At 42.4% G+C, this 27,914-nt stretch overlaps 1 protein-coding gene and 1 long non-coding RNA gene across 5 annotated transcripts in view; one reads left to right on the top strand and one right to left on the bottom strand.

The window, feature by feature from the left end:
- SORCS2 (sortilin related VPS10 domain containing receptor 2) overlaps positions 1–27,914 on the top strand; it is a 145,887-nt gene that overhangs the window by 23,630 nt on the left and 94,343 nt on the right. For all 4 annotated transcript variants that reach the window (XM_087930599.1, XM_087930597.1, XM_087930598.1 and 1 more), the window contains exons 3-5: positions 7,111–7,210; positions 23,209–23,373; positions 24,662–24,735. In XM_087930599.1, coding sequence (XP_087786725.1) covers positions 7,111–7,210; positions 23,209–23,373; positions 24,662–24,735 — 339 coding nt within the window. The remainder of the gene's footprint in view (positions 1–7,110; positions 7,211–23,208; positions 23,374–24,661; positions 24,736–27,914) is intronic.
- On the bottom strand, positions 7,534–17,110 carry LOC148126285 (uncharacterized). The gene is made up of 3 exons (XR_015743049.1): positions 16,806–17,110; positions 11,180–11,277; positions 7,534–7,711 (listed from the first exon to the last, which is right to left on the bottom strand). It is a non-coding gene; the product is annotated as an uncharacterized LOC148126285 (long non-coding RNA).

Consider the following 27,914-nt stretch of genomic DNA (forward strand, 5'->3'; position numbering starts at 1 on the left):
GGTGACAGCGACTCCTCCTCCCACTGCCACCACTGTGTGCTCAGGTGGGTAACCAGCTGCGCTGTGCAGGAGAGCCGGAACTCTTCCCTCCCTGCATCTGGTGGCAGTGGTGGCTGTTCCTCCCCATTCCTCTCCTTGCTGAGCCGACATGAAGGGGACCACGGCTCGCCCTGAGCTGCCCACAAAGGATGCAGAATGGCAAAAAGCCAGTCATGGGCAGTGTGGAGAAAACGTTAGGGGTGTTTCAGCCATGTAGCTCTGTGGAGAGGCTCGCGCCTTCTCAGGGCGGAGAGCAGGTCATGCAAGCAGGTTGCAGGGAGCTGTAGGAGCGGGGTCAAAGAGCCACATGAGGCTCTGGAGCCACAGGTGCCAACACCTGGGCTGGTCTAAAGAAAAGAACAATTGGGGTGACATGATAATAGTATTCCAGTATTTGAGGGGCTGCCACAAAGAAGAGGGAGTCAAATTATTCTACAAACTATTGGAAGGCAGGACAAGAAACAATAGGTGGAAACTAATCAAAGAAAGAAGCAACCTGGAATTTAGGAGAAACTTCCTAACAGTGAGGACAAATAACCAGTGGAACAGCTTTCCTTCAGAAACCGTGGGCACTCCATTACTGGATGTTTTTAAGAAGAATCTAACAGTCACTTATCTGAAATAGTATATGTTGTGGAGCAGCGGATAATATTGAGGCAGACATGGAGCGAACAGTCAAGAAAGCTTTATTCAGCAAATAAAGGATTGCCATGGCTGCCGGGGCTAGCAGGCAGTCAGCTGGCGGCAACAGCTGATGCCGTTTGACAGCTCCTTTTATAGCTGGCTGTCAAACGGCATCAACCAATGGGAGCGGTCCGCGCTCCCGCCAGAAGTGCGGACCGGATAGAAGACTGCGGTCAGTCTGTGAATGCAACACTCCTTTCCCCTGGCCAGGAGCATGTGTAGTCTCTCAAGTAGGCCGGGTGTCTGCGCAGGCAGCTGGATCGCCTTAGTCTGGGTGGAGCTGCAGCAGGGTAGGAGTCCTCCGTTTCCTGGGCCATGCTGGGGCTCGAAGGAGCTGGAGCCTCGTCGGGTGACTCTGGCAGAGGAACAGGCGGCAGTCCAGGTAGGCTCCCTCACTCGAAGTGCCCCAGGAGAGTCTCAGCATGCGTCGGGTGGTCCACTTCGCTTGCCGGGCAGCAGGGGTCATCGGTAGCCATTCTCCAGCGCCTTCTCAGCTGGTCAATGTGCTGGCGCCAGGTATGACCGTTGTCTAGCAGAACCCTGTAGGACTTAGGCCCAGTTACTGCCACGACTTGCCCTGGCAGCCATAAGGGGTGGCCTGAGTAATTTCTTGCATAGACCTGGTCATGCAGGTCAAACTCTCTGGCCTGGCTATCAGATCCCAGTGGGGTGACTGGGGCATAATGGGGATGTAGCCTCTCCAGGGTGGTTCTCAGGCATCTGCCCATGAGGAGCTCAGCCGGGGATTTGTTGGTAGTGGCACGGGGGGTTGTATGTTGGGTTAACAGGTACCTAGAAAGCTTGGAGTGCCAGTCAATTTGGCCAAACCTCTCCAGGGCCTCCCTTACTGACCTGACTGCCCTTTCAACCATCCCGTTACTAGCAGGGTGAAAGGGAGCTGTGAGGGTGTGCCTGATACCCAGGTTGGCTAAATAAACCTCAAATTCGCAGGAGGTGAACTGGGGGCCATTGTCAGATACAATGGTGTCAGGGAGGCCATGGGTAACAAATACCCTAGTTAGGGCCTTTGTGACAGCATGAGTGGTTGTTGAGGGCAGCAGGGCCAGGTCTATCCACTTTGAGAAAGAATCTACCATTACTAGGAATGTTCGCCCATGCACAGGGCCGGCCAGATCAATGTGCAGCCGGGACCAAGGGGCCCCAGCATCTTCCCACCTGGCAGGAGTAGATGAGGGTGGAGCTGGCCTGGTAGCCTGGCATGGCTGGCAAGCGCTTACCCAGCTGGAGATCTGGGCATCCATGCCCGGCCACCACATGTAACTGCGGGCCAGGGCCTTCATCCTGACAATGCCAGGATGGCCTTCATGCAGGACCTTCAAAACCGGGCCGTGCAGCTTGGAAGGGATGACCACCCTTGTTCCCCACAGTAAACAGCCCTGTAGAGATGACAGTTCTTGCTGGCGAGTCTTGAAAGGCAGGAATTCAGGGGCATAAGGAATTGCTGGTCACCCCTTCCCACCCAGTCCAGAACTTGGGCGATTACCTTGTCCCTTGAGGAGTGAGTAGCAATGTCCCGGGCAGTGATGGGAAGATTGAGATCGTTGATCTCGAAAACAGCATTAATTGGTGCAGGATCTTCAACAGGAACAGGCAGAGGGCAGCGGCTGAGGGCATCAGCGTGGCAAAGGTTTTTTCCGGGTCGATGAACCAGCATGTAGGAATAAGCAGCCAGAAATAAAGTCCATCTGGTCATCCTTGGGGACAAAATCTGAGGGGTTTGTTTTTCACCAGACAAAAGGCCTAACAGAGGCTTGTGATCTGTGATTAGTTCAAAATGGTGTCCATAGAGGAATTCATGAAATTTTTTGACAGAAGCAACTGCAGCCAAAGCCTCTTTGTCAATCTGGCTGTAGTTGTGCTCGGCTGAAGAAAAAGTTCTGGAGAAAAAGGCAATGGGTGCCTTGGAACCATTTGATAGTCTATGACTCAAAACAGCCCCTATGCCAAAAGGAGAAGCGTCTGCAGCCAGAACTAAAGGTAGCTGTTGATTGAACTGTATTAGTACCGCGTTGGATGTGAGCAAGGATTTGACAGAATGGAAGGCATGGGCTTCCCTTGGTCCCCAATGCCAGGGGGATTGTTTGTCCAAAAGTCTGTGCAGAGGCTCTGCAGTGGAAGCTTTGTGAGGGAGGAATGCAGTGTAGAAGTTGAGAAGCCCTAAGAAGGCCTGGAGCTCAGTCTTGTTGGAAGGTGTGGGTGCTTCGTGGATAGCCCTGACTTTGGACTCAATTGGGTGTATACCAGAGGCATCAATTCTATAACCTAAAAAGTCTACTTGCTTAGTGGCAATGGTGCACTTGTCTTTTTTAAGTTTGAGGCCATGCTGTCTGAAACGATCAAGGACTGCTCTGACTCTTTGTAGTAGTTGGGGTTTGTCACTGGCTGAAACTAAAATATCATCGAAATAGGGGACTACGCCTGGGAGTCCTTGGAGAAGCCTCTCCATTAGAGATTGGAAAATCCCAGGGGCTACACTTACGCCAAACTGGAGGCGCCTGCATTTAAAAGCGCCCCTGTGGGTGACTATGGTCTGTAGTTCTGCAGTCTGGTCATCTACAGGGAACTGTTAATAGGCCTGTGACATGTCTAGTTTTGCAAAAATAGTCCCAGGCTCAAAGGAATGCAGAAGGTGCTGGATGACAGGGACCGGATAGGCGCTGATTTGCAGATATCTATTCAGGGATGTCTTGTAATCAGTGCAGATTTTCACGCTGCCATCTTTTATAAGTGGAGTGACTATGGGGGTCTCCCACTTCGCAAAGTCTACAGGCTCCAATACCCCTTGTTTGAGTAATTTATCCAGTTCCATATCCAATTTTGGGCGGATAGCAAAGGGTACCCTACGAGGTTTCAGGATGGGTATTGCCTCAGGATCTACACTGAATGAAATAGGGATGCCTAAGTAACACCCCAACCCTTCGCTGAATACATCAGCATAGTCTCTGAATATGGTATCCACTTCAGTATTTGAAACAGTGTGGATGCCTGTTACGTTGAGACCAAGAGCAGGGATCCAGTCTAATCCTAGCAGACTAGGGAGGGCACCATCCACTACAACTAGAGGCAAGTGACCTTTAAAGTTTTTGAATTGAATAAAAAACTTGCCTTTTCTGAGGACTGGGATGGTTCTGCCTTGGTAATCATGCAGAGTCAGGTGGCAGTCGAGGAGCTTCTTCTTTGACAGCCTTGGAAGTAGCTTCTTCAGGGTTTCCCAGGAAATGATGGATAGTGCAGAGCCTGTGTCAACTTCCATCTTTCAGGGTTTACCTTCTAAGGAAACAAAAATACTGATTTTGTTAGAGCCTTGGGTCGTCTGATTTGAGTGGTAACAGGTATATCAGTCTTCAACTTGCCTTTGAAAGATAGGGGTTGTCTGAGGCCTCTGTGCAAAAGTTTTCCCAGCTTGGCAGACCCTGGCTAAGTGACCCTTCCTTTGGCAATTCAAGCAAATGGCATTCCTGAACTTGCAGGATGCCCTGAGGTGGCTTCCTCCACAGCTCAGGCAGATGGGCTGTTGCCGGGGGGGATAGGTTGGGTTTTGGCCTCGTTTCCTCTTGAAGGGGTTTCTGCTGTCTGAGGCGATTTATATCGTTTGATTCCTCAGAGCCCTCATCTAGAGAAACCTCATCAAAATGGATTGCTGAACTACTTTGTCTAATGGGGTTCCCCTGGATTTCTGCTGCTGACAGCGCAGATAGCTCAGCAGCCTGTGATTCTTTGATGGCTACTGCCAGGGTTAAGTCTTTTTTAGCTAATAATCATCTTTGTAGCCTTAAATCCCTGACCCCACAGACTATTTGGTCAAGGAACATATCCTCCAGATAGTCTCTAAATCCACAATGCAAGGCAGCTGACCGCAGGGCAGCCATATATTCACTGATAGACTCCCCCTCAGCCTGAATTCATCTCCTGAAGGCATGTCTCCTAGCGATTTGGGATGGCTTAGGGGAGTAGTGACTGGAAAGGATCTCCTGTAACTCCTCCCATGGGATAGCCCTGACAGAACGTGGAGCTACCAATGCCGTGGTGGTGTCAAATACCATGGCTCCGCAGAAGCTTAAGAAATAGGACTTCTTCCTATGGTCTGTGGCATCAGCAAGGTCTATAGCATCCAGGAAGCAGTCAAAACAGTTCCTATAGGACTCCCAAGTCTCAGCCGTCGGTCGGAAAGGTGGGAACGCAGGGTTCAAAGTCATCTCATGTCTGCGGTATCTGTCTCCTCAGTGGGCAGATTGAATTTCGTGCTCACGAATGGCGTCTGAGGCTGTGACAGTCAGCTCGTGGTGGCTTCAGCTCTTTTTGAAAGTGACTGAGCTCAGCTGTTCTTGTCTGGCTGCCTCTTATTTGTATCCCGCCCTCATCGCCAGTGTTGTGGAGTGGCGGATAATACTGAGGCAGACACGGAGCGAACAGTCAAGAAAGCTTTATTCAGCGAATAAAGGGTTGCCGCAGCTGCCGGGGCTAACAGGCAGTCAGCTGGCGGCAACAGCTGATGCTGTTTGATAGCTCCTTTTATAGCCGGCTGTCAAACGGCATCAACCAATGGGAAGTGCGGACCAGATTGAAGACTGCGGTCAGTCTGTGAACGCAACAGTATACATTCTCCTGCTTGAGCAGCGGGCTGGACTAGAAGACCTCCAAGGTCCCTTCCAGCTCTATTCTATTCTAATTCTATTCTAAGACTACAGCAGCTAACCAGTACTCAAACTAATATGAAGTCTGGAAATTATGTGAGTATAATCAAATACATTTTTAAGAGTCCATTAGGAAATGCAGCGATGATATACATTTTTTTAAAACTAGCCTAGGTTTGGGTGTAATGCTTGATCCCCACTTTTTCACAAACACAATAGCTTGCTTCCCAGAGTTCTGGGTTCTCCATCACTGGAGGTTCTCAAATTTAAATCTGAGAACCATTTGAACCATTGACTTTGATAAGGACTCCTGCCTGGAGCCAAAGGTTGTAGTAGAAGATCACTGAGGTCCTTTCCAGACCTTTGATTCTATGTGTTATCTATTCTGCTATCCTTGGAATTGGCATAGAGCATTTCTGAAGTATTTTTCAAGGAAACTTTCACCTAATATAAATATGTGTCTCCTTTAAAATGGTGTAGTACCACTTGCAAATCTTCATCAAATATGTGGCACCTGTTTAGCTACTTAAATGGGTCTTGATGTGTGGAAGGATATCCAAGCAATATTTTCTGTTTACCCTCACCTGTCTTTTTTTTTCATTGTTTTGCTGAGAAGGGAACTTATCATAATGTGTTTTCATTGCACTGCCATCTGCTTTATATTGAAAACACGGTGGTAGAGCAGATACAGTTTGAAGGGTACCTCATATATGTTTTCCCTTGCAGAAGACTGACTCTTGGTTGCCTCAGATTTCTTATTAATTGTATTTTCTGTTTATAATGTTGTAAAAAAAATAACAGAATATAGTTCTGCTCTAGGTTTTCATAAATAACATTTCAGTTGCTATTACGAACTGCTGTTTGACTATGGTATTGTTACAAATATACTGTATGTCTTAGCTAATTGTATCTATAATGTAAAAGGAAAAATAAATGAAGTTCTCCAAACTCTAGTGTATAGTGAATTAAAACAGTGAATGAAAAAAATATTTTCTGTATTATTTCTGTATTATTTTATGATTAGTGAAAATATATTTCTCAAATTGAAAGCTGCGAAAAAGAAGAGAAATACAATCACAAGTTGTGTTTAGCTTTCATTCTTTCTGCTTTTAGGAAATCTGTAAAGCAGATCTTTGTAGCCAAGCCTTTAAAGACCAACACTTTTATTTTTTGTTTTACTATGTGTCTATGGAGATTCTCAGTCATCCAGGTCATGGTTGTCCCAAATATGCTTTTTCAAGGGGCAACTGGCTTTTCTGGCTTTTCTTTGAAAGCTGAAGAAACTTCTTGGCTGAGAAGCGAAACATCTTCAGAGAAATATGTTTAGCTATGAGTTTTACTATTTGTAAAGTTGTGTTTTCTGCTTGTATGTTTTAAATTAAAAGTCCCTCTAAGTATTCATTTGAATGTAGCACTTAAATTAAAAATGTTTTGTGTGGTAGCTAGATTTAAAGTCTTTTTAGGATTTTCTTTTTTATACTAGTGCTTGATAAAATTTATTCTTTGTTGTAAAATTTACCTTTCTTCTGATAAATTAAACGTTTTTGCTTTTCAGAGGTGATATTTTGTAAAAAAAATCAGTCATTTTGGTTTTCTGCTTGCATGAATTTTGGTATTTATTTCAGTTGCCAAATATATAATTTGTGGTCTGAACACTTCTCAGTTTTCTTTTAAAGTTGGAAACACATGCAGATTATCAGAATGCCACTTTTGTTTTTTTCTTTTCTCTCAGGTCATCAGATTTTGGAACATTATATACTAAACTAAACTTACAGCCTGGAATTATTACAGTCATCGAAAATTTCTACATCTGTCCTGTTAACAAGAAGAAGGTACGCGGATAATTGTTTATTTCAATAGAAGAGCCCAGAAAAAAATGTGTTTAGCAAAATAAATTTCTAGCAAAGTTTGTCAGTCATGTGTACTGTAGTCTGAAAAAGAAACTGTTAGAAGTATTAAATACATAGAATTAAAAGTTGACTAGGAATTATCTAACTGTAATCAAGTCATAATTGTGCTAATTCTAGGTGGATTTATTCAAGCACGAGAAAATGACAACAATATATATGAAAAAGTAAAAGCAGGCAATACTATATCCTAGAGCTTAAATAATATAAATACAAAAATGTACAAAACAAAAACAAAATCCTGAAGATATGAGCAGGAGGAAACAATAATTTATTTGAAAGTATTTCATAACACCAGGCAGGGTTAAGGTTAAAGTGTAGTTCTTAATTTCTGAAATCCTTTAATTATTTGTTGCACAGATGACAAATACTTTCTTTGGCACTGCAACTCTGTCATCAGATCTTGAATCTACTTGAACAGCTTTTCTGGGAGAGGGCAATAGGATGAAAATAAGTTATTCTTTCCCTCTTATAGTACCTCATCCTCAAACAATTTGCATCCTCCAACCTCCTTATCACTCTCTATAGTATATATTTTTCTTGGTGAATAAACATGTAATATTTTTCTTAAAATGTAAGTTGGCCTTATCTTATACTGTATATAATAATGCAGAGTAGAATTGCATAGAGAAAATTTTATGTGTGTATCATTCTGTGAAATGGAATTTATCTGAGAACTAACAAAACAGTATTTCCCTAAATTTTACCCATATCAGGGACAAATATCAGACTTATTCCCAGCTTGCCTGTACCTCTTTTATTTATTTTGTCCAATGCAAGGTTCTAAAACATATTTGAACGGTATCTTATTTCAGAGGAATTCTGTAGCTTAATTGTGACAATCTAAGCAGATGTGCTCTAAAACAGCCATTAATTATTCAATATTCTGTGAGACAGCTTTTTAAAAATTAAAATGTTTTCACTTAAAAACTATAAAATGTTTTACTTATAACAAGGAAAGGAAGAACACTTCAAAATATTCTGTATAAATAGGCAACAGAACAAAAGGATCCCAGCACAAATATTGCAACATAGCATAGGATAGGAACGATTATAAACAATTGGAAAAAGTTTGGACAGAAAAGACTTCTATACACCAATTCAATTCTCACTGTAGAAGCTAGTTTTGTGTGGCAGTCAGGAATAATGAAAATGTTGCCTACATTTCCCCCCATGTTTCTCCTCTCCTGCTAGATAGATAACTGGATGTGCGTTTTATGCTATTGACCTTTATAGTTACTTCCTTCCTAGAAATCTTCCACAATCCCATGTGATATTATAATGTGATGAAGCAATATGCACCTAGTTAACTACAGGCTCCTTGTTCATGCATTGAACTGGTTTCTTGTAAACCCTTAGAGTCTTAGACTATTTCCAGCACATGACATATTGTATCTTTGTTCTTGCTGATGTGAAATAGTTTGCTTCTTGAAGGCTAGAAGACATAGGTGGTTGGTGCTATAATTAACTATAGATTAAGTCATTTTTGTAAATGTTGAATCTGTCAAAAACTCTGAATTCTTCATTCTTTACTTGTAGCTTTTGAAAAAAAAACCTTGTTTCCATTTCCTGTTCTGAATACACTGCCCTCTTTGTTAGGATGGAACGGAGCATTTCTAAGATTGCAAGACTTTCTGGCTTTCTTTGTGTGTCACTCTTGTTTTACTGCCCAAGCCAGACAATAATTAAAATTTTGTTAGGATGAGACCATCAGGCATGCTTGAAGGAACGTGAGAAATTATAGACTGCTGTTAAATGGAGTGACCAAAGCTGAAAACATTTTGATAATGCTTGGTAATTTGGCTTATTTGTCAATCAGTTGTTTCAGATGACATTTGAAGGTCAGTTGGAGTCAAAGATGCCTGAAGCTGGAGTTTGGAATGTAATGAATGCTTCTCACTTCTCATGGCATGCCATCAATTATAGGTTGTCTCAAGACAAAAGAATCGTTAGTGCTTTTAAAGCTTGATCATTAGTAAAGAGGTTATAGTATTTATCACAGAAATAGTCAAGAAAATATAAGGTTGCAATGTAACCAAGGAAGTCCTAATGATAGCGAAGATCCTTCAGCTTAAAGATCTTATTACTGTCAGGTCAGTGATCAAGACCAGCACTTTCATCCAGTACACACTCAGGCATGATGTAGGATGCTTCTTGTCCTGGAGCTTTTCAATGACTATGCTGAGGTTGCCCAGTCAGGAAAAGCTCAGAACATCAACTCTGCCTAGGCAACCATGGATGCATCACGACTAGTATGTTTGGGAAGAAAAGAAGAGTACTATAGACGATGTTTTGAGATATCTGACACTAAGTCTGATATTCTAATATGGACGTGGGTGGAGAATTTGTTGGATTAAATGGGATTGTAAAAGAACTTTCCCAATGCTCTTTTTAACATTTAAAAACTATTCAGACAGATTAGCTTTAGAGAACAATGTTAGGAAAAGAGCATGTATTTGCCTCCCCAGTATTATTTTCCTAATTAAAATTCTTCACATCTCCACAAGCTGCTAAGAGCTTAACGGGGAAGTATGGGGTAATGAATTTCTTCTTTTACTCCATGTCTGCTTTTTAGGATATTTTAATGCCATTGGTATTGTTTCTTTCATTCTGTTACTCTGTTTTTCTCTTTTCCAATCCAGGTGTTTATTTTCTAATTTCTTGTATGATCAGAATTGTACGTTGCCCAGAGTAACTTTTTGTAGTGATTTAAATGGAATAAACAAAGAAATAAATTGCAACAAGACTGCATGCAATCAGTTTGGGAAAAATAGTTAAAAGGTTTTCATTTACTTATTATGATATAGATTTAGAATAATAATATTACCCAACATTATTTTCCCTGTCATTAAGCAGGGAAAGCCGGGAAACAGCAAAGGTTATGAAAAAGAACTAAATTATAAATTATTAAGTGGAAAAATGTAGAAATTGTATGACCATGCAGAGAGGAAAACTGTAACTAAAAGGATAGATTTCATATTATCATGAGGAGGAGTGTGGGAAAATGTCAGGGAGCCAGAGTTTTTGGGCACAGTCACAGTCTGCTTAGGAAGCCAAGACTGAATTGAAGCCAACATGTAGAGATCTTCCAATGAAAAGGATCACAGACAATTTCAAATTTGTTAAATAACATGGCACAATTAAGAAAGTTACAAAGAAGTGAATAAAGAGGAAATTGTTAGATTAAGATCAGTCTCCTGTGACATAAAGTGTGCTTGAGTCTTTTAAACTACCCCAGTGATGACAGAGGCCTTTCTCCAGGTACTTAATAGTCTTGTCTTGACTTTCAGATTTACCATAGCAAATAATAGATCAAAAAAAGAAAAGAAAATCAGACTCTCATTCGCATTTGTTGTAATGGAAGCTTAATGGATCCTAAAACACTGAACTCTACAAATTTTTATCTGATAATAGATTTGCTAATCCATACTAGTAGTACCCTAAAACCTGGGAGGAGGTTGCAGGGATGGCTTTGGAAGCACCTGGAATATTTTACTACTCTTCTGCCTTATATATATTTATGCCTACTAAAATAAATATCCAAATATAAAGATATTGCAAACTGGATATATAGTGAAGATGCAACTTTGGATTGTAAATGCAGATGATAGTACAAACAATAAATTTTGTATAATTGGTAAAATCCTTATTTAAACAGTACATTTATATTATTCCCATGTATGTCCAGGCTTTTCCCTTTCTATGTTCCCCATCTATTTCTGTCTGAGAGCCTGCTTATTCTGTAATGGAAACTTGATGAAATCATACAAAGCTTTTGAAGACAGATTTATACAGTCCTTAATTACAAACCATCCAAGTTGCCACTTTTAGCTCTGGCTTTTATTCAGCAAGAGATTTAATTAGCCACTCCACAAATTTCCCTCCTCCACTCACCTGGCTCACTTTTCTCACAGATGAAAGAGATGTTATGTATCACATTCCAGAAAATTCTTTGTAGCTGGGAAGCAGGCACAAGGCATTTGAAAGTCATTCTGCAGATTAAAAAGGGAAAAAAAGGCATTTAGGAACTGCCAAGTAACAGGAACAGGCCACCACTCTAAGCCAAATGCCCCCTGAAGTGTCTTACGGAAACATTCATTTAGAGAACTCCTTCTCTCCCTTGACCGTTTAAAGTCCTTTGTTTCCCCTCTGCAGTTCTGGACTTTTTCTCTCTGTGTAGATTAGCTTTCTATTAAGTATGGGAAATAAGAGGCTGAACCAGGGCTTAGTGCAACAAGGTTTATTTACAAGGACTGAACGTGCTTGCTCAGCCTGGAACTGGCTCGCAGCGAACAGCGAAAGGGCTGGACCCAGCAGCCTGCTTTTATAGCAGGCTGCTGGGGAAACCCAGCCAATGAGAAGGGGCAGCCGCCCCTGCAGCGAGAACGGACCTGGGTGGGAACTTCTTCAAGGTCCAGGGACATAACACCCCTTCCCCCCAGATGCGAACACGCATAGTCCTTGAGGTATACGGGAGGTTTGTGCTGACGTCCAGAGCGGCGCAACTCTGGTGTGCTGTTTGGTGGATCAGAGTCCGTCGGTGACTGTTGGCTCGATGATGAGTCCTGAGTACCACCTCGGTCGGAGCAGGTCCGGGGCTAGAAGGGCTGGACGCTGGGAGTGTCCTCACGCCGTCTGGCTCGGATGGGTTGGACGCTAGGTCGCCGCAGTCAGCATTTGGATTCTCTGGTCCGGCTGAAGGTGTTAGCAGGTCATCGGGGTAGATATTGCTGTGTGGTAGTTGCAGCGGACTCTCACCAGTCTGTGCCCACGAGTCGCGGCTGACGAGGGTGCCCTGGCGTCTCCGAAGCTGGTCCAGATGTCGTCTCCAGACCCGGCCATCTTCCAGCTTAACCCGGTATGATCTGGGTCCTGTGATGGCTACGATTTCTCCGGGATCCACAATGGGTCGCCAGCGAAGTTTCTCGCGAACACGGGTTCCTGCAAGACAAAATGCCTACTCCCGATGTGGAAGCGAGAGGAGAGTCAGGGCAGTAATGTGGGTGAAGCCTGTCCAATACAGTTCGCAGGCGTCTGCCCATCAGAAGCTCGGCCGGGACTTGTTGGTTACCGTGCAAGGGGTTGAATGCTGGCTTAACAGGAAACAGGATAGTTTGTGGTGCCAGTCATCCTTGTTGAACCTGGCCAGGGCTTCTTTAGTGGTCCTAACAGCTCTCTCTGCCAGCCCGTTACTGGCAGGATGAAAGGGGCCGTGAAGATGTGACGAATGCCCAGGTTGGCCGTAAAACGACTGAATTCGGTTGACGCGAATTGGGGACCATTGTCGGAAACAATGGAGTCTGGTAGACCGTGCGTAACGAACAGGCGAGTCAATGCTTTGATGACTGCTTGTGAAGTGGTCGTGATAGTTGTGCCACATCAATCCACTTTGAGTAAGAGTCTACGACCACGAGGAACATTTTGCCATGCAATGGGCCTGCGAGATCGATGTGAATCCTGGACCAGGGTGCGTTGGCACTTTCCCACTTGGTGGGGGTGGCAATTGGAGGGGATGGACGGGAAACCTGGCAGGGATGGCAGGAGCTTACCCATTTGTTGATGTCCTCGTCGAGGCCGGGCCACCAAATGTAGCTTCGCGCCAACGCCTTCATTCTGACGATGCCCGGGTGGCCCTCGTGCAACGCTCCAGCACTGGCACGCAGAGATGTCGGGATGACCACTCGAGTGCCCCACAGCAGGCAGCCCTGTAAGCTCGATAGTTCCTGTAAGCGGGTCTTAAATGGAGTGAATTTAGCTTCAATGTCACTGCCCGGCCACCCCCTCCTCACCCAGTCCAGTACCTGGGCGATCGCTTTGTCCGCTTTGGATTTATTGGCAATATCAAGGGCCGTGATTGGGAGGTCCAGTTGGGTGACTTCAAAAATGGCGTTGACCGGGCAGGGTCTTCAGCTGGGGCAGGCAGGGGGCAGCGGCTGAGGGCGTCTGCGTGGGACAATGTTTTACCTGGGCGGTGCACGAGTCTATACGAGTATGCTGCTAGGAAAAGGGTCCATCTGGTCATTCTGGGGGACAGAATTTGAGGGGTCTGCTTGTCACCTGCTAGTAACCCTAAGAGCGGTTTGTGGTCCGTGACTAGCTCGAAAAAGTGGCCAAAGAGAAATTCGTGAAATTTCTTCACCGCTGCAACAGCTGCCAAGGCTTCTTTATCGATCTGACTGTAATTGCGCTCTGTTGCAGAGAGCGTCCTGGAAAAAAAAGCGATAGGGGCCTCGGAGCCATTGGGGAGCCTGTGGCTTAAGACTGCCCCAATTCCGAAGGGAGATGCGTCTGCTGCCAGTACTAATGGAAGGTTGGGGTCAAACTGGATAAGCACTGCCTCTGATGTGAGTAGCGACTTGACTGCGCGGAAAGCGGAGTCTTCTTTGTGTCCCCAATGCCAAACCGTTTTTATCCAGAAGTCTGTGGAGGGGTTCTGCCACAGAGGCTTTATGGGGCAGGAACAGCGCGTAAAAGTTCAAGAGCCCCAAAAAGGCCTGCAGTTCCGCTTTGGAGGTTGGAGTGGGTGCCTCGTGTATTGCCTTAACCTTGGACTCCAGGGGGTGAATGCCTGAGGCGTCAATTTTATAACCCAGAAAGTCCACCTGTCTAGTGGCAATGGCACATTTTTCTTTTTTTTAACTTGAGGCCATGCTGCCTGAACCTCTCTAGGACTGCTCGAACTCTCTGGAAGAGTTGGGGTCTGTTCCTGGCCGAGACTAAGATGTCATCGAAGTAGGGTACTACTCCAGGAAGGCCCTGTAAAATCCGCTCCATGAGGGATTGAAAAATGCCTGGGGCAACACTTACGCCAAACTGGAGACGCTTGCACCGGAAGGCACCCTGTGGGTGACAATGGTCTGAAGTTCTGCCGTTTGGTCATCAACAGGGAACTGTTGATATGCTTGAGACATGTCCAATTTGGCAAAGATGGTGCCAGGTTCAAAAGTATGTAATAAATGCTGAATGACAGGTACTGGATAAGCGCTAACTTGCAAGAATTTATTGATTGTGGTCTTGTAGTCTGAGCAAATTCTCAGGCTACCATCTTTTTTGAGGGTGTGACGATGGGCGTCTCCCATTTGGCGAAGTCTGTAGGCTCCAGGATCCCTTGTTTTAGTAATTTATCTAATTCAAGGTCTAATTTAGGCCGAATGGCGAATGGAACTCTGCGAGGTTTTAACCGAATTGGGACTGCCTGGGGATCGACTGAAAATGAGATAGGGGTGCCGTTATAACACCCTAACTCATCACTGAATACGTCTGAGTAATCAGCAAACAGGGAGTCCGTGTCAGAGGTTGAGGTAGCATGGACTCCTGTTAGCCCTAAACCGAGGTGGGGAAACCAATCAAGTCCCAAAAGTGTAGGGAGGTTGCCGCTCACTACCACTAGAGGTAGGTGGCCCTTAAAGGTTTTAAAATTAACAAAAAACTTGCCTCTGCCGATTACAGGAATGGTCTTCCCTGGTAGTCCTTTAGGCTAAGCTGGCACTTCTGGAGTCGGTTTCTTGATAGGCTGGGTTGAAGCTCCTTGAGGGTGTTCCAGGAAATAATGGAGAGCGCTGACCCCGTGTCAACCTCCATGTTGCAAGGTTTACCTTCTAATAAGACGGAAAGAGAGATTTTACTAATAGAATAGCAAGTGTGATTAGCGCGGAGGTGTGTGCGACAGTTTAATACTTGCCTTTGGGGCCCGGCATGTGCGAATGAAGATGCCCTTTGTGCTACGTTGTGTGAGGCTTGGCATACTCTTGCAATGTGCCCTTCTTATGGCAGTTGTTGCAAGTGGCTCCTTTGAATTTGCATGTGGTCCTCAGGTGAGGTCCACCACAGGAAAGGCACAGGGTGATGTGCTTGGATGGCCCGGTGTTATCTTGTCTGGTTCCTGCCTGCGGGCGCCTGGCGTTTGTGAGGCGGTGAATGTCGGCCTCGTCACTTGGGTCTTCCTCGTTGACCACCTCTTCTGAGTGGACGGGAACTGCTGTTTGCTTGGTGACAGGACCTTGGATCTCGGTGGCTGAATGAGATGCCAGCTCCTCTGCCAGGGCTACCTCGATGGCTTGAGCGAGGTTAAGGTCTTTTTTGGCGAGCAGCCGTCTTTGTAGGTGCAGGTCCTGACCCCACAGACCAGCTGGTCTAGGAGCATGTCATCAAGATAGCTGCCAAACCCACAATGGAGTGCTGCAGTCCTGAGAGCAGCCATGTACTGATTGATGCTCTCTTTGTCCCCCTGCTTCCTCATTCTGAAGGTGAAGCGTCTGGCAATCTGTGAAGGTCTAGGAGAATAGTGGTTAGTAAGGATTTCTAACAGTTCTGTCCAGGGGACATTCTTTAACTCACGTGGAGCCACAAGAGCTGTGGCTGTATCGAAGACGATGGCTCCACAGTAGGTCAGGAAATATGCTTTCTTCGGTGTTCCCCTGCATCAGCCAATCCGATGGCGTCGATGTAATGATTAAACCGATTCTTGTATGATTCCCACTTCTCCTCATCCGGCTTGAACGCTGGGAAGGCTGGATTGGAGTTCATGTTGTGGGTCTACTGGTTAACCTGTTGGGGAAAATGCTTTCTCTCTGGGTAGCAGTAGAGGTTTAGTGCCTGTGCTAGGCAAGTGCTCTCTCTCTCTGGGGTAGCAGTAGAGGTTTAGTGCCTGTGCTAGGCAAGTGACTTCAGCTCTGGGGAAGTTTCGCATTCCCTTCTCTCTCTCTGGGGATCAGAAGGTGTTTAGACTGCAACGGTCATTGGCAGCGTCTTTTGAAATTCGTGCCTGTGTGGGCGTTAGCGATTTCCTAATACAACGCTGTGTTGCATTTGAATGTGCTTCAGCTGACAGCTGTTTGAATTTCGCGCCTAAACGGCACGAGCGGCTGCGGCTCGCAGCGCCACACTTCCTCTGTAGCTTATGCTAACAAGCGGCTACAGGCGCTTCTCACTTTCACTAGCTTGTTTGCTGATCGCTTTCTCTCTGGGTTGCGATCAGCGTTGCCTTATTTTGGCTGATCGCTCTCTCTCTGGGTTGCGGATCAGCGTTTTAGTGATTCAGCGTTCGTTCCCATTTCGGGCTGATCGCTCTCTCTGGGTTGCGGTCAGCGTTTGCCCTTATTTTGGCTGATCGCTCTCTCTCTGGGCTGCGGATCAGCGTTTTAGTGATTCAGCGTTGCAGCTTGCCTCTGGTAGCCATCCCATCCTCGTCGCCAGTATTAAGTATGGGAAATAAGAGGCTGAACCAGGGCTTAGTGCAACAAGGTTTATTTACAAGGACTGAACGTGCTTGCTCAGCCTGGAACTGGCTCGCAGCGAACAGCGAAAGGGCTGGACCCAGCAGCCTGCTTTTATAGCAGGCTGCTGGGGAAACCCAGCCAATGAGAAGGGGCAGCCGCCCCTGCAGCGAGAACGGACCTGGGTGGGAACTTCTTCAAGGTCCAGGGACATAACACTTTCCTTTAGGGTCTGGCATGCAGCAACAGTGTTGGGATGGGAGGAAAACATGTGGACATAAAAGGTGCCATTTCCTTTAGCCTACCTTTTAGAGTGCCTCAGCAAGGTTGCTGTCATGCCCCTGGTGGAGTCTGACTCGGAGGAAGAGGAGGAACAGCCAACAGGGAGTGGGAGTGCGGCTCCAGAGGTGGTGGAGGAGGCTGGGGAAGGGCAGAGGCCGGCTGAGCAGTCAGTGGAGGATCCAGGCCCATCCCCTATCCATCCTAGGTCATGCAGAGAGGAGGTGATCAGGGAAAAGCGAGGTCTACTCAAGAGGAGATTACCATGATCCTCCTCATGGCTTGCAGGTGGGAGCTATGTATATAAGTTTGCAACTGCGCAGTTAGAATTTGCAGGAGTCATTTTAGTGTTCACCTTGAAAGAATGTTATTTTTGCTGGCGTTCTTCCCATGGACTTTTCTCGGTTATTTTCCTGGAGTTTATCTTGGCTTGCTAGTTATCTTGGCTTGCTTCAGAACTCTCATCAATGCGGTTTGTTTTGGTTCTCTGTTTGCCTCATTATTTACTTCTGTGACTTTAAACTGGGCCTAATAAAACAGTGAAGTTAAGTTGAAGGCTTTACCGGACTTTAATATATGTTTTGGGTTTGGGGTTATTTTGAGAGACTACGGGTCATCACAGTTGCCCTCTCAGCAAGTAATGGGGATTATCTCAGGGCTGCTTTTCTTCTCTTCCCAATATCAGCTTGAACTTGCCAGTTTTGGTCAACAGAAGAATTCCAGGTGTTACATGCATGAGACCGTATGGTTTTTATTTTTAGAATATTACAAAAGTTCTTTGAAATTGATTATAGCAAAATGCTTCCTCCGCCCAGTTAAACAAAAAGTCCATCATATACAAAATAATGTTGTAATTCAGAACCCCGGATAAGGTTAAAATAGGATGAATGCTATGTTGTTTATTCTGGTTGTAGACTAGCATTGAACTAATAACATTCTAAAACAACACTCTAAATTGGAAGTAAATATATAATAAATTGATTGAATAAAATAAAGTAAAACTGATATTATTGTAAAATTACAAAGCACAAGGATTAAAACAAAGAAGCCTATACAATTACCTTGATAGTCTAAATGCTGTAAGATAGATAACTATAGATAAATGCCTAAAAACCCCTATGATTTATTATAAGACACTACAAAAATGTAAAGCTGTGCTATCTTATATTGAGCCTCGTGCTCCCTGAAGCCCTATCAGGATTTGTTGGGATTATGATAGCTATGATTCAACCAAATGCAATTAGGTATTAGCAAGATATTTAAAATATTTACAGTAAGGAAGAATTGTCCCAGAGCTAAGATTCTAACAAAAATATGTGGATTTAAGCCCTGAGCAGACACACAAGCCCAATCTTATTGCAGAGCAAATCATTTCTAGGGGTTTTGGCATCTGATCTGAAGGAACTGAATTCATAAAGGCAAGGGTAAAGCATATTTCTAAGTTATAATCAGTTCTTCATAGCTAGATATTGGTTTATAAATATTATTTTTTGTGAACTAACTAGCCAAGTATTACAGCATAGAAAGAACTGCAGAAAGCAGCATATTTATTTATTATTTTTATAAATAACTCAAGACAGTGAACATACTTAATACTCCTTTCTTCTTCCTTCTATTTTCCCAACAACAACCCTGTGAGTTGGGTTGGGCTGAGAGAGAGTCACTGACCCAAAGTCACTCAGCCATCTTTCATCCGTAAGGCGAGACTGGAATCTCTTTGGTTCCTAGCCAAATACCCTAACCACTATACTAGGGGTTCCCAATCCCAAGGCTGCAGCCCACTATAGGGCCTATTTGTAACCAGGCTATGTGAGTAGTGGGCTAGCATGCACATGCACACATGCAGCTCGGCTTGCACAAGTTGAGCTGTGCATACTGGCCTATCACTCACAGAAGTTGAGCTGCATGTGCCAGCCTGCTGCTTGCACAGTCCGGTTCTCCTCTCACTCCATCCCCCACCAGGCCACCAAACAACAAAGGTTGGGGACTGCTGCACTAGACCAAACAGGTCAAACTCAAGGCCTGTGAGCCAGATCCAGCTTCTGATGGGTTTAGATCTGGCCCCTGTGGCCGCCCTGGAGACAGTTGAGCCCCAAATTTCTATTGTTAAGTAAATTTTGCCCTGTTTTATGACCTTTCTTGCCACAGTTGTTAAGTGAATCACTGCAGTTGACTTCAGTTCTCTGAATTTTGATCAGATGATCATGGGGATACTGCAAATGTCGTAAGTGTGAAAAATGGTCATAAGCCATTTTTTCAGTGCTGTTGTAACTTTGAAAGGTCACTAAATGAACTTTTGTAAGTTGAGGACTACCTGTATACAATACTGGGCCTAAATTCCAAAATTAAGGTTCCACAATACCCCAGGTTAAAATAATTCTTCCAGGATTTCTCATAATCTAAACAGCATATTGGGGATGGGGAGATTTAATCAATCCACCCATTTTCTTTCTGAGAAAGAGCCAAATTGCATTAGGAATTTGTCCTAATGTTGCCATTTTCTTTTTTTAAAAAAAACAAGTTTTATTGATTTTACAAACAAACAAACAAAACAAAACATCATTAAACATTAAAAACATAAAACCTCTTTCCATTGTAAATCTTTACAAGGCAGGTAACACATTGCTTTATATCACATACTTATAATTTATCCCATTTCCATATAAACACGTAAATTCCCTTTACCAAATTCCACATTGTTTCTCTTTAATCATTATTCAATCATATTTCCTTTCTAATTTATCTGCTATTCAATCATCACATTTATATTGTCCTCTGGCTTGTTTATAATTGTTCTCATCTAGTCTTCCTCCAAGATTTTATTATTTAATTCTTAATTGAACACACACACATAAGACATAAACATAAAAACATAAAACTTTCTTTTAGAAAGTAACTTGGCCCCAGATTACCCTCTTTTGTATGGACTTCAATTGAATTCATGCTCTTCTTATATACCATTACCTATCTTGTTTACCATTCTATATCTATTATATAACTCCTCTCCACTTTTGCCTCGTCTTAATTCTGTTTTATATATTTAATCTTGCTTTAAAGAAAAATATTTTTATATCTTTTGTCCATTTCTCCATTTACATCTGTCTCATTTCCAATATAAAAAAGAATAGTTTCCCCTGGAATCACTAATCGGAGTATGATGCCTTTCTATCATTCCCCTAAATTAAAATTTAAAATAACACCTAAATCCCAATCAGATTCTGCTTAGTACATTCTACTATTTCAGAAACCAATACTACAATAATAAATCCATAACAGTCAACACATTAATCCATTAAACTCTATATTTAAACTAATATTTTAAACATCCCCTTTAGTATTTTATTAAAACTTAAAATCTTTCATTATTAAACATTTTAAAGTTATACCTTAATATTTTATTCTTTTATTAGATCTTTAAAAGTTCTGATTATCTACTTATAATACAAATACCACTATTACAGTACTCATGTGTACTTTGCAGAATCCCCCTTATTTTTAAGAAACCCCCCCCATACATTACCCATTATCCCTAAAAAAAAATTTCTTTTCTCCATCTTGTTTTATACCTTTGTAACTTTTTTCCCCCTTTTCCCTTTCCTTCTTAGCCCACCTAAACTTTTTACCTCCTCCTCTCCAAACCTCTGCCTTCTTGGTTTCCCCTTTCTGTTGCATTCCTCTTTCCTTTTGCTTTCTAGCATTCTGTTGTTTTTGCATCTTCTTTTTCTCTTTCATAAATATTTTTTTATTTCTTAAGTCCTTCCTTTTCGCTCCTCTCTTTCTCCTTTTTTTCTTAATCACACCATTTAGTTCATTAAAAATGGCTTCTTCTTCCTCGGCTTCTTCCAGCTGTTGTTTAATTTGCTGACACATGACAAGCGCCATATCTAGGAAACAAAGGGCTTCTCCCATAACATCTTTGCCTTCTTTCCTTATTTTTAAATATTGTTTTTTTAGTTCATCAAGAGATAGAGCCATTTTAAACTGTTTCTTCTTCTTTTTCTGTATCCTCTTCTTCTTATTAAGCCAATCAGTTATTTCCAAACTTAAAACAGTTCCCAAAAGTCCCAAAATCCCGCAATCATCAAACAGTCCAGGCAGAGTACAAACTTCTTCTTTTTACAATTTCTCTTCTAGGGGTGAAGTCAAATTAGGGAAAGAAAAAACGTCCAGTCTGTGCTTTAAATCTTTTTTAGAATTAATTTCTATTCTCTTTATCTTCAAGGCATCTCCTCCAGCAAAGTCTTAGAGTAAAAAAAATTTTTTTCCAAGCCTCTCCCTTCCCACTTATAACAAAGGAGTTTAGGTTTTACCTTCTATTAAAAGGCAGGTTTTCCTTGTCCATTTGTTAAGGGAGGGAATGAGAGAAGGGGGTTATTGCTGGCTGGGGAGGGGGTTTGCGATACCCATCAACCCCTGTCCGGATCCCCCCTTTCTTCAGCTGTCCCAACAGGGCAGCCTTAGCCTCCAAATCCGTCAGGATCGGAGGCACCAAGGCGGCTAGCACAGCAGGGATCGCGTAGAAAAGCGAATCCCTGCTGTCACCAAAGCCGACAAACCGGAAGTTTTCCTAATGTTGCCATTTTCATTTGTGGTAGCCTTATGGGAAGCCAAAGAGATGGGGTACATACGCATTCCTGGATGTTGTGATGCACACTTTGACAATTCGTACCTCCTGTGCGTGCACCCAGGGGGAAGACCAGGCCAGGGCTGAGGCAGTGGGGCCAGTCCCTCACTGTCTCCAGGGTGGCTTCGCGGGCCAAATCTAAACCCATCACAGGCCGATCTGGCCCACGGGCCTTGAGTTTGACATGTCTGTCACTGAACTTGGCATCTTTGTGTGCTGGCTTTGGAAGTTGAGAGTGGGCAGTACTGCACCGTGCTCATTCTCCTCCATCTTCTGGGGTTGGTTTCAATTGGTGTTGATGAGTGAGAGAATTCAACCCGTGGTCCTTCGTTTATGAGGTGCCACATAGCTGAATACTTTTTCTCTTCCTGTTTAACATCTTTATGAACTTACTGAGCAAGGTAATCTGACAGTTTGGGGTGAGGTATTATCAACAGGGTGATGACACTCTGTATTTCTATCCCAGGTGGCCTAAGTGAGGCCATGGAGATTCTGTCTTTTTGAAGCTGTGGGGACCTGCTCACCTTCTGCAAAGCCTTGAAAACTTGGTTTTATGCCCAAGCCTGGAAACCCCACTATAGAACAATGCAAGTTCTATCCTTTACAAATTTGTGTACGGCATCGTAATACAAGTATGAACTGGGCCAAAGTTGCATCACAATATGTGTTTGACTCGGCCACAGTTTATCTCCTGTATAGGTGCCCATCATAGTCACACATTCAAGCTTATTGTCAGCTCATAAATATTTCAATGGTCTTTTTGCCAACTGAAAGGGAAGGGGAACAGTGTAGCAGCTTGCAAACTGAAAGTGCATTCCATAAAAGTTTTCAAAGATAATAACTAGGTGACTGAAGTTTCTGTCGTGCAAAATTCTAACTGGAGAGCATGGTTGATGATTCTTGGCTATGGATGTGTCCCATTGGAGAATATACACCCGGGGCTGGGGGAAAACCAGGGTCAAGGGTGGCAATGAATTATGTGTCTCAGAATCGGCTACACCTAGGCAGTGCCGGACATTTTAACTCCCAATAAATTCTTTTGAAGTTTTGGAAGTTTGGCTCGAGACTCATGATTTAAATGGGGGGTAACTTCCGGAACCCTGACACTTATATTGTGGAATCTAAAGTAGAATCTGGGATTGCAGATTTAGTAATAACAGAGTCCTTTTCTTCTTTGCTTGATGTTGGGTCCTGGGTCAGTTAATTCATTGGCTTCCAAGGTCCCTTTGGTTCCTCATCATCACACAAGGCTTCTACAAGGCTTATAACAAATAATAGAGTTTTTTGTTATATTCATTTTCCTAGCATACATGACTGTATTAGAAAGGTAAGTTGAATGGATATATTTTTCCAGTTCCCAGTTTCATGATACTTTCTAAATTGCTTCCTCCTCCCAAGACTTCTTTGCTGATTCTGAAACAAAGTAGACCTAAACTCAGATTGGACTGCAGTCCCGCTTACTAGAAGTGCAGAAGAGCATGCCTTAGTTTGTGTGATAAAACTTGTTGCTTCTTTTTACAAAATGTGAGAGTTGTAGTTATGGGAAAACCTCTAGGGATTAGCTAGAAAATCTCCTGCAGTTTTGCTAAGCTTCAATTTTTAGGACTCTTTAGATAAGCAGTAAGAATTTAGGAGATTATCAGAATACTTGGCAGAATACTTTTTTTAATCTATTTGGGATCAATTGATCCTAAGGCATTCCTTTATTTCGTTCCTATTTTTTTCCTTTTTAATTTGATAAAGAAATATGTGCACCTCGTATTAGAACTTGGCTGATTTGTTTGCTTTGCTTTTTTCTTTTATAGATAATTCTTGTAAGTTCTTCCCACAATGACCTGGACCAGAATCTTTTTATTAGTACAGATGAAGGTGCTACTTTTCAAAAACAGCCCATTAGTTTTTTTGTGGAAACACTGATATTTCATCCAAAACAGGAAGATAAAGTGCTTGCTTACACCAAGGAGGAACAGGTAAATAACTAAAAAATGTTGTGTGGCTTTGCTTTTGATATATCTGAAATATGTTCTGGACAGCTTGGAGGAACAGTATGAAATATCAAACTATTTTACAACATAAAATACTGTAATATAACCAATATAGGAAACATTTCCAAAATACTTCATATCACATCTGTATGCATATCTTTTCCAACTGTTACAGATGAATAATCACATATGGAATAAAATCATATTATAAATGGCATTAAACTTAACATTTAGCAACAATGATTTATTTGCAGTTGTATATCATTAGTTGATCCTGCAGTTACTGACTGATTTGTGCATGTGAACCAGTCTTTATGCACTGTGATCATTTATAGGAATCCAAATACTGGTTCATTCTCAATCATCTTTGCTTAATACTGAAATGAATCTGCATTAAAAATCTGTAACAAACACATGAGCTATTTATATTTTTGGCTCTCTGGTATTAAGTCAGCATTCAGTACTAATTTGTATACAACAATAGCACTTAAACTTATATAACTACATCTATACAGAAAAACAACTATATCTCTAAAGAAATATAGCACAACAATGATGAAAACTGTCTTGAATACGTTTAGGTCAATATAAAAGGGGGGGAATTATATTGCCTTAGGTGTATATGTATAGGCCACCAAACCAAACAGAGGAAATAGATGACCTTTTTGCTAGTCAGTTAAGGTATGTAGGAAGCACATCACAATAGTAATGGGAGACTTTAATTACCCTGACATCAATTGGGAGATAAAATTCACAACAAGTGGAAGTTCAAAAAGGTTCCTGACAAACCTAGCAAACAACTTTGTTCCCCAAAAAGTAGAGAAGGAAACTAGGGGATTAGCCATATTGGATTTAATTCTCACTAACAGAGATGAAACCTTGGGAGGGAGTGATCATACAATATTGGAATTCAACATTATGCAAGCACAAGCAATAGAACAAAGTCAGACTATAGTCTTGGATTTTAAGAGAGCTAATTTCAATAAGAGCTTGGGAAAGATTCCATGGATAAGAATCCTCAAGGGGAAAACAACTCAAGAGGCTTGGGAAATTTTGAAAACTGAAATTATAAAAGCCCAATCTAGCACAATACCAATGAAGAAGAAAAATAACAGCTCTCAAAAGAAACCAACATGGCTGCATAAAGAACTCTCTGATAAATTCCACTCCACCTCACAACTTGTTGAAGGGAAAAGTTGGAAGAATCCTAATTTTTTACCTTGCACTCTTGGAGGAAATAATAATATGTTTTCTCCTTCTTTTTCATTTTAAGCTTTATGCATCTCTTGATCTGGGAATAAAATGGACTCACATACAAGATCACGTGTCAAAAGATCATATTTATTGGTAAGAGACATATTCTTGCTTATCCAGAATTACATAAAAAAGAATTATGGGGGAAAGTGGTTTTTTTTTCAATCTTTGATGGTATTCTGCTCAACTGTATTGTATTACATAATATACAGGTGAAAGTCAAAAAATTAGAATATCGTGCAAAAGTTCATTTATTTCAGTAAAGCAATTTAAAAGGTGAACCTAATATATGAGATAGACTCATTACATGCAAAGCAAGATAATTCGAGCTGTGATTTGTCATAATTGGGATGATGATGGCTTACAGCTCATGAAAACCCCAAATCCACAATCTCAGAAAATTAGAATATTGTGAAAAGGTTCAGTATTCTAGGCTCAAAGTGTCCCACTCTAATCAGCTAATGAAGCCATAACACCTGCAAAGGGTTCCTGCGCCTTTAAAAGGTCTCTCAGTCTGGTTCAATAGGAATCACAATCATGGGAAAGACTGTTGACCTGACAGATGTGCAGAAAACCATCACTGACACTCTCCATAAGGAAGTAAAGCCTCAAAAGGTAATTGCAAACGAAGTTGGATGTTCCCAAAGTGCTGCATCAAAGCATATTAATAGAAAGTTATGTGGAAGGGAAAAGTGTGGATGAAAAAGGTGCACAAGCAGCAGGGATGACTGCAGCCTGGAGAGGATTGTCAGGAAAAGGCCATTCAAAAGTGTTGGGGACTTTCACAAGGAGTGGACTGAGACTGGAGTCAGTGCATCAAGAGCCACCACACACAGACGGATCCTGGACATGGGCTTCAAATATCGTATTCCTCTTGTCAAGCCGCTCCTGAACAACAAACAATGTCAGAAGCGTCTTACCTGGGCTACAGAAAAACAGAACTGGTCTGTTGCTCAGTGGTCCAAAGTCCTCTTTTCTTATGAGAACAACTTTTTCATCTCATTTGGAAACCAAGGCCCCAGAGTCTGGAGGAAGAATGGAGAGGCTCACACTGCAAGATGCTTGAAGTCCAGTGTGAAGTTTCCACAGTCTGTGTTGATTTGGGGAGCCATGTCATCTGATGGTGTTGGTCCACTGTGCTTCATTAAGTCCAGGGTCAACACAGCCGTCTACCAGGAGATTTTGGAGCACTTCATGCTTCCTTCCGCAGACGAGCTTTATGTGGATGCTGACTTTATTTTCCAGCAAGACTTGGCACCTGCCCTCACTGCCAAAAGCACCAAAACCTGGTTCGGTGACCTTGGGATTACTGTGCTTGATTGGCCAGCAAACTCATTTGACCTGAACCCCATAGAGAATCTATGGGGCATTGCCAAGAGAAAGATGAGAGACATAAGACCGAACAATGCAGAAGAGCTGAATGCCGCTATTGAAGCATCCTGGTCTTCCATAACACCTCAGCAGTGCCACAGGCTGATAGCTTCCATGCCACGCCGCATTGAGGCAGTAATTGCTGCAAAAGGGGCCCAAACCAAGTACTGAGTACATATGCACGCTTATACTTTTCAGAGATCCGATACTGTTCTATGTACAATCCTTGTTTTATTGATTGCATGTAATATTCTAATTTTCTGAGATTGTGGATTTGGGGTTTTCATGAGCTGTAAGCCATCATCATCCCAATTATGACAAATCACAGCTCGAATTATCTTGCTTTGCATGTAATGAGTCTATCTCATATATTAGTTTCACCTTTTAAATTGCATTACTGAAATAAATGAACTTTTGCACGATATTCTAATTTATTGAGTTTCACCTGTATACAACTTTTCACTAGTATGCATAGCAAATGAGAAAGTTTAAAAGATTTAGTTACCATGATAAGGAAAATACCTTCTATTTTTCTGCTTTACTTCAGTAATTTATACTTAATTTTTATTATTTATGTTTTACTGAAAGATTTCCCACCATATCCAATTCTAGAATGTCCATTGCTTCAAAGTACCTTACCTTGGTGAAATAAGATTAAATTTTAGAAGGTTATTCTTCTGGTGTTGAACATTTTTCTGCCAAAAATTTGTTGATTATTCATTTGCCAATTATTAAATCAAATACTCTTGCATAAGACAGGGAACATACTCGCCAGAGCTTTTTAACCTTGTGATTTGCCAAACTGCATCAAGATGTAAATCAAGAATTCACATTGGGCTGTATTTCTGTCAGTTTTTTCTTACATACAGATGTTTTTGCAGCTGGTTGTTCAAGTAAACATTATATTCTAATTGGTGCTTAAATGATTAAATCATCTCTGTAAGTGAATCCTACAGTTTTTCAGAACTTTTCTCAACAGCATTAAGTTCCTGCTGATGCCTTAATAAACATGTGTTTTAATACTTTTGGTTGTCCAGAACCCTTATTTTAGTAATCTAAATTACAGTTGGGGGACTGTGCCCTTCCTGATATTGCTGGACTACCATTTCCAATAGCACTAACCAGTACTGTAAATCTAAATCTAAATAAGTTGAAAGTTACAATTCACCAACACTAAAAAACTGTGTCATCATCTACAAACTCCCAAGCAAACCGCGGGTCAGTATTGCAGAGGGTTATTTTCACTGAAAGGAACATAGGAATTTGTGGTTTTTCCTTTCTTCCCAGAGAAGCTTTTAAAAATACTGTGTTCATCTTGCAATGGCAGTGAGAATACAGCAATTTTTGTCTATCACACATCTTTTCATTGTGAGGAAAATAAAACTTCTCTAGACAAATTGAAAGCTTCGGGGGTTCGTTCTAAGAAAAAACCAAATGTGGGTATAAGTTGCTTTTCCACCTACTGAGAAGAAACAAGAGAAATATTTTTATAAATGCGAAAAGTTATTTTTAAATGTCAGATGCATGTGATACTGTGAGTTGCATATTTGTCTACATCACGGGTGTCAAACTTGCCACATCATGTTGCTGTCACGTGATATTTCATGATGTTTTTCCCCTTTGTAAACTGGGGTGGGCATGGCCTGCATGTGACACATCTGGCCCGTGGGCTGCCAGTTTGACAACCCTTATCTACATGGAGAAGCCTATATTGTTCCCACAACCTATCCTTTATTGCATCTCTGCAATGGGTCTGGCCAATGTGTTCTCTATAATGTGGGGTAGTTCAAAGGAGGGATTGGTGGAACCCCCACTGTTTTCCTTCCTCCCACCCAGCATCATCCACCTCTTAGAAGTTTTGATTACATTAATCATGATGATTAATCCAGGCTATTGGATCA

The sequence above is a fragment of the Pseudonaja textilis genome, chromosome 3 (genome assembly GCF_049901715.1).
Source record: "Pseudonaja textilis isolate UNSWEBS1 chromosome 3, rPseTex1.2, whole genome shotgun sequence".
Lineage (NCBI taxonomy): Eukaryota > Metazoa > Chordata > Lepidosauria > Squamata > Elapidae > Pseudonaja > Pseudonaja textilis.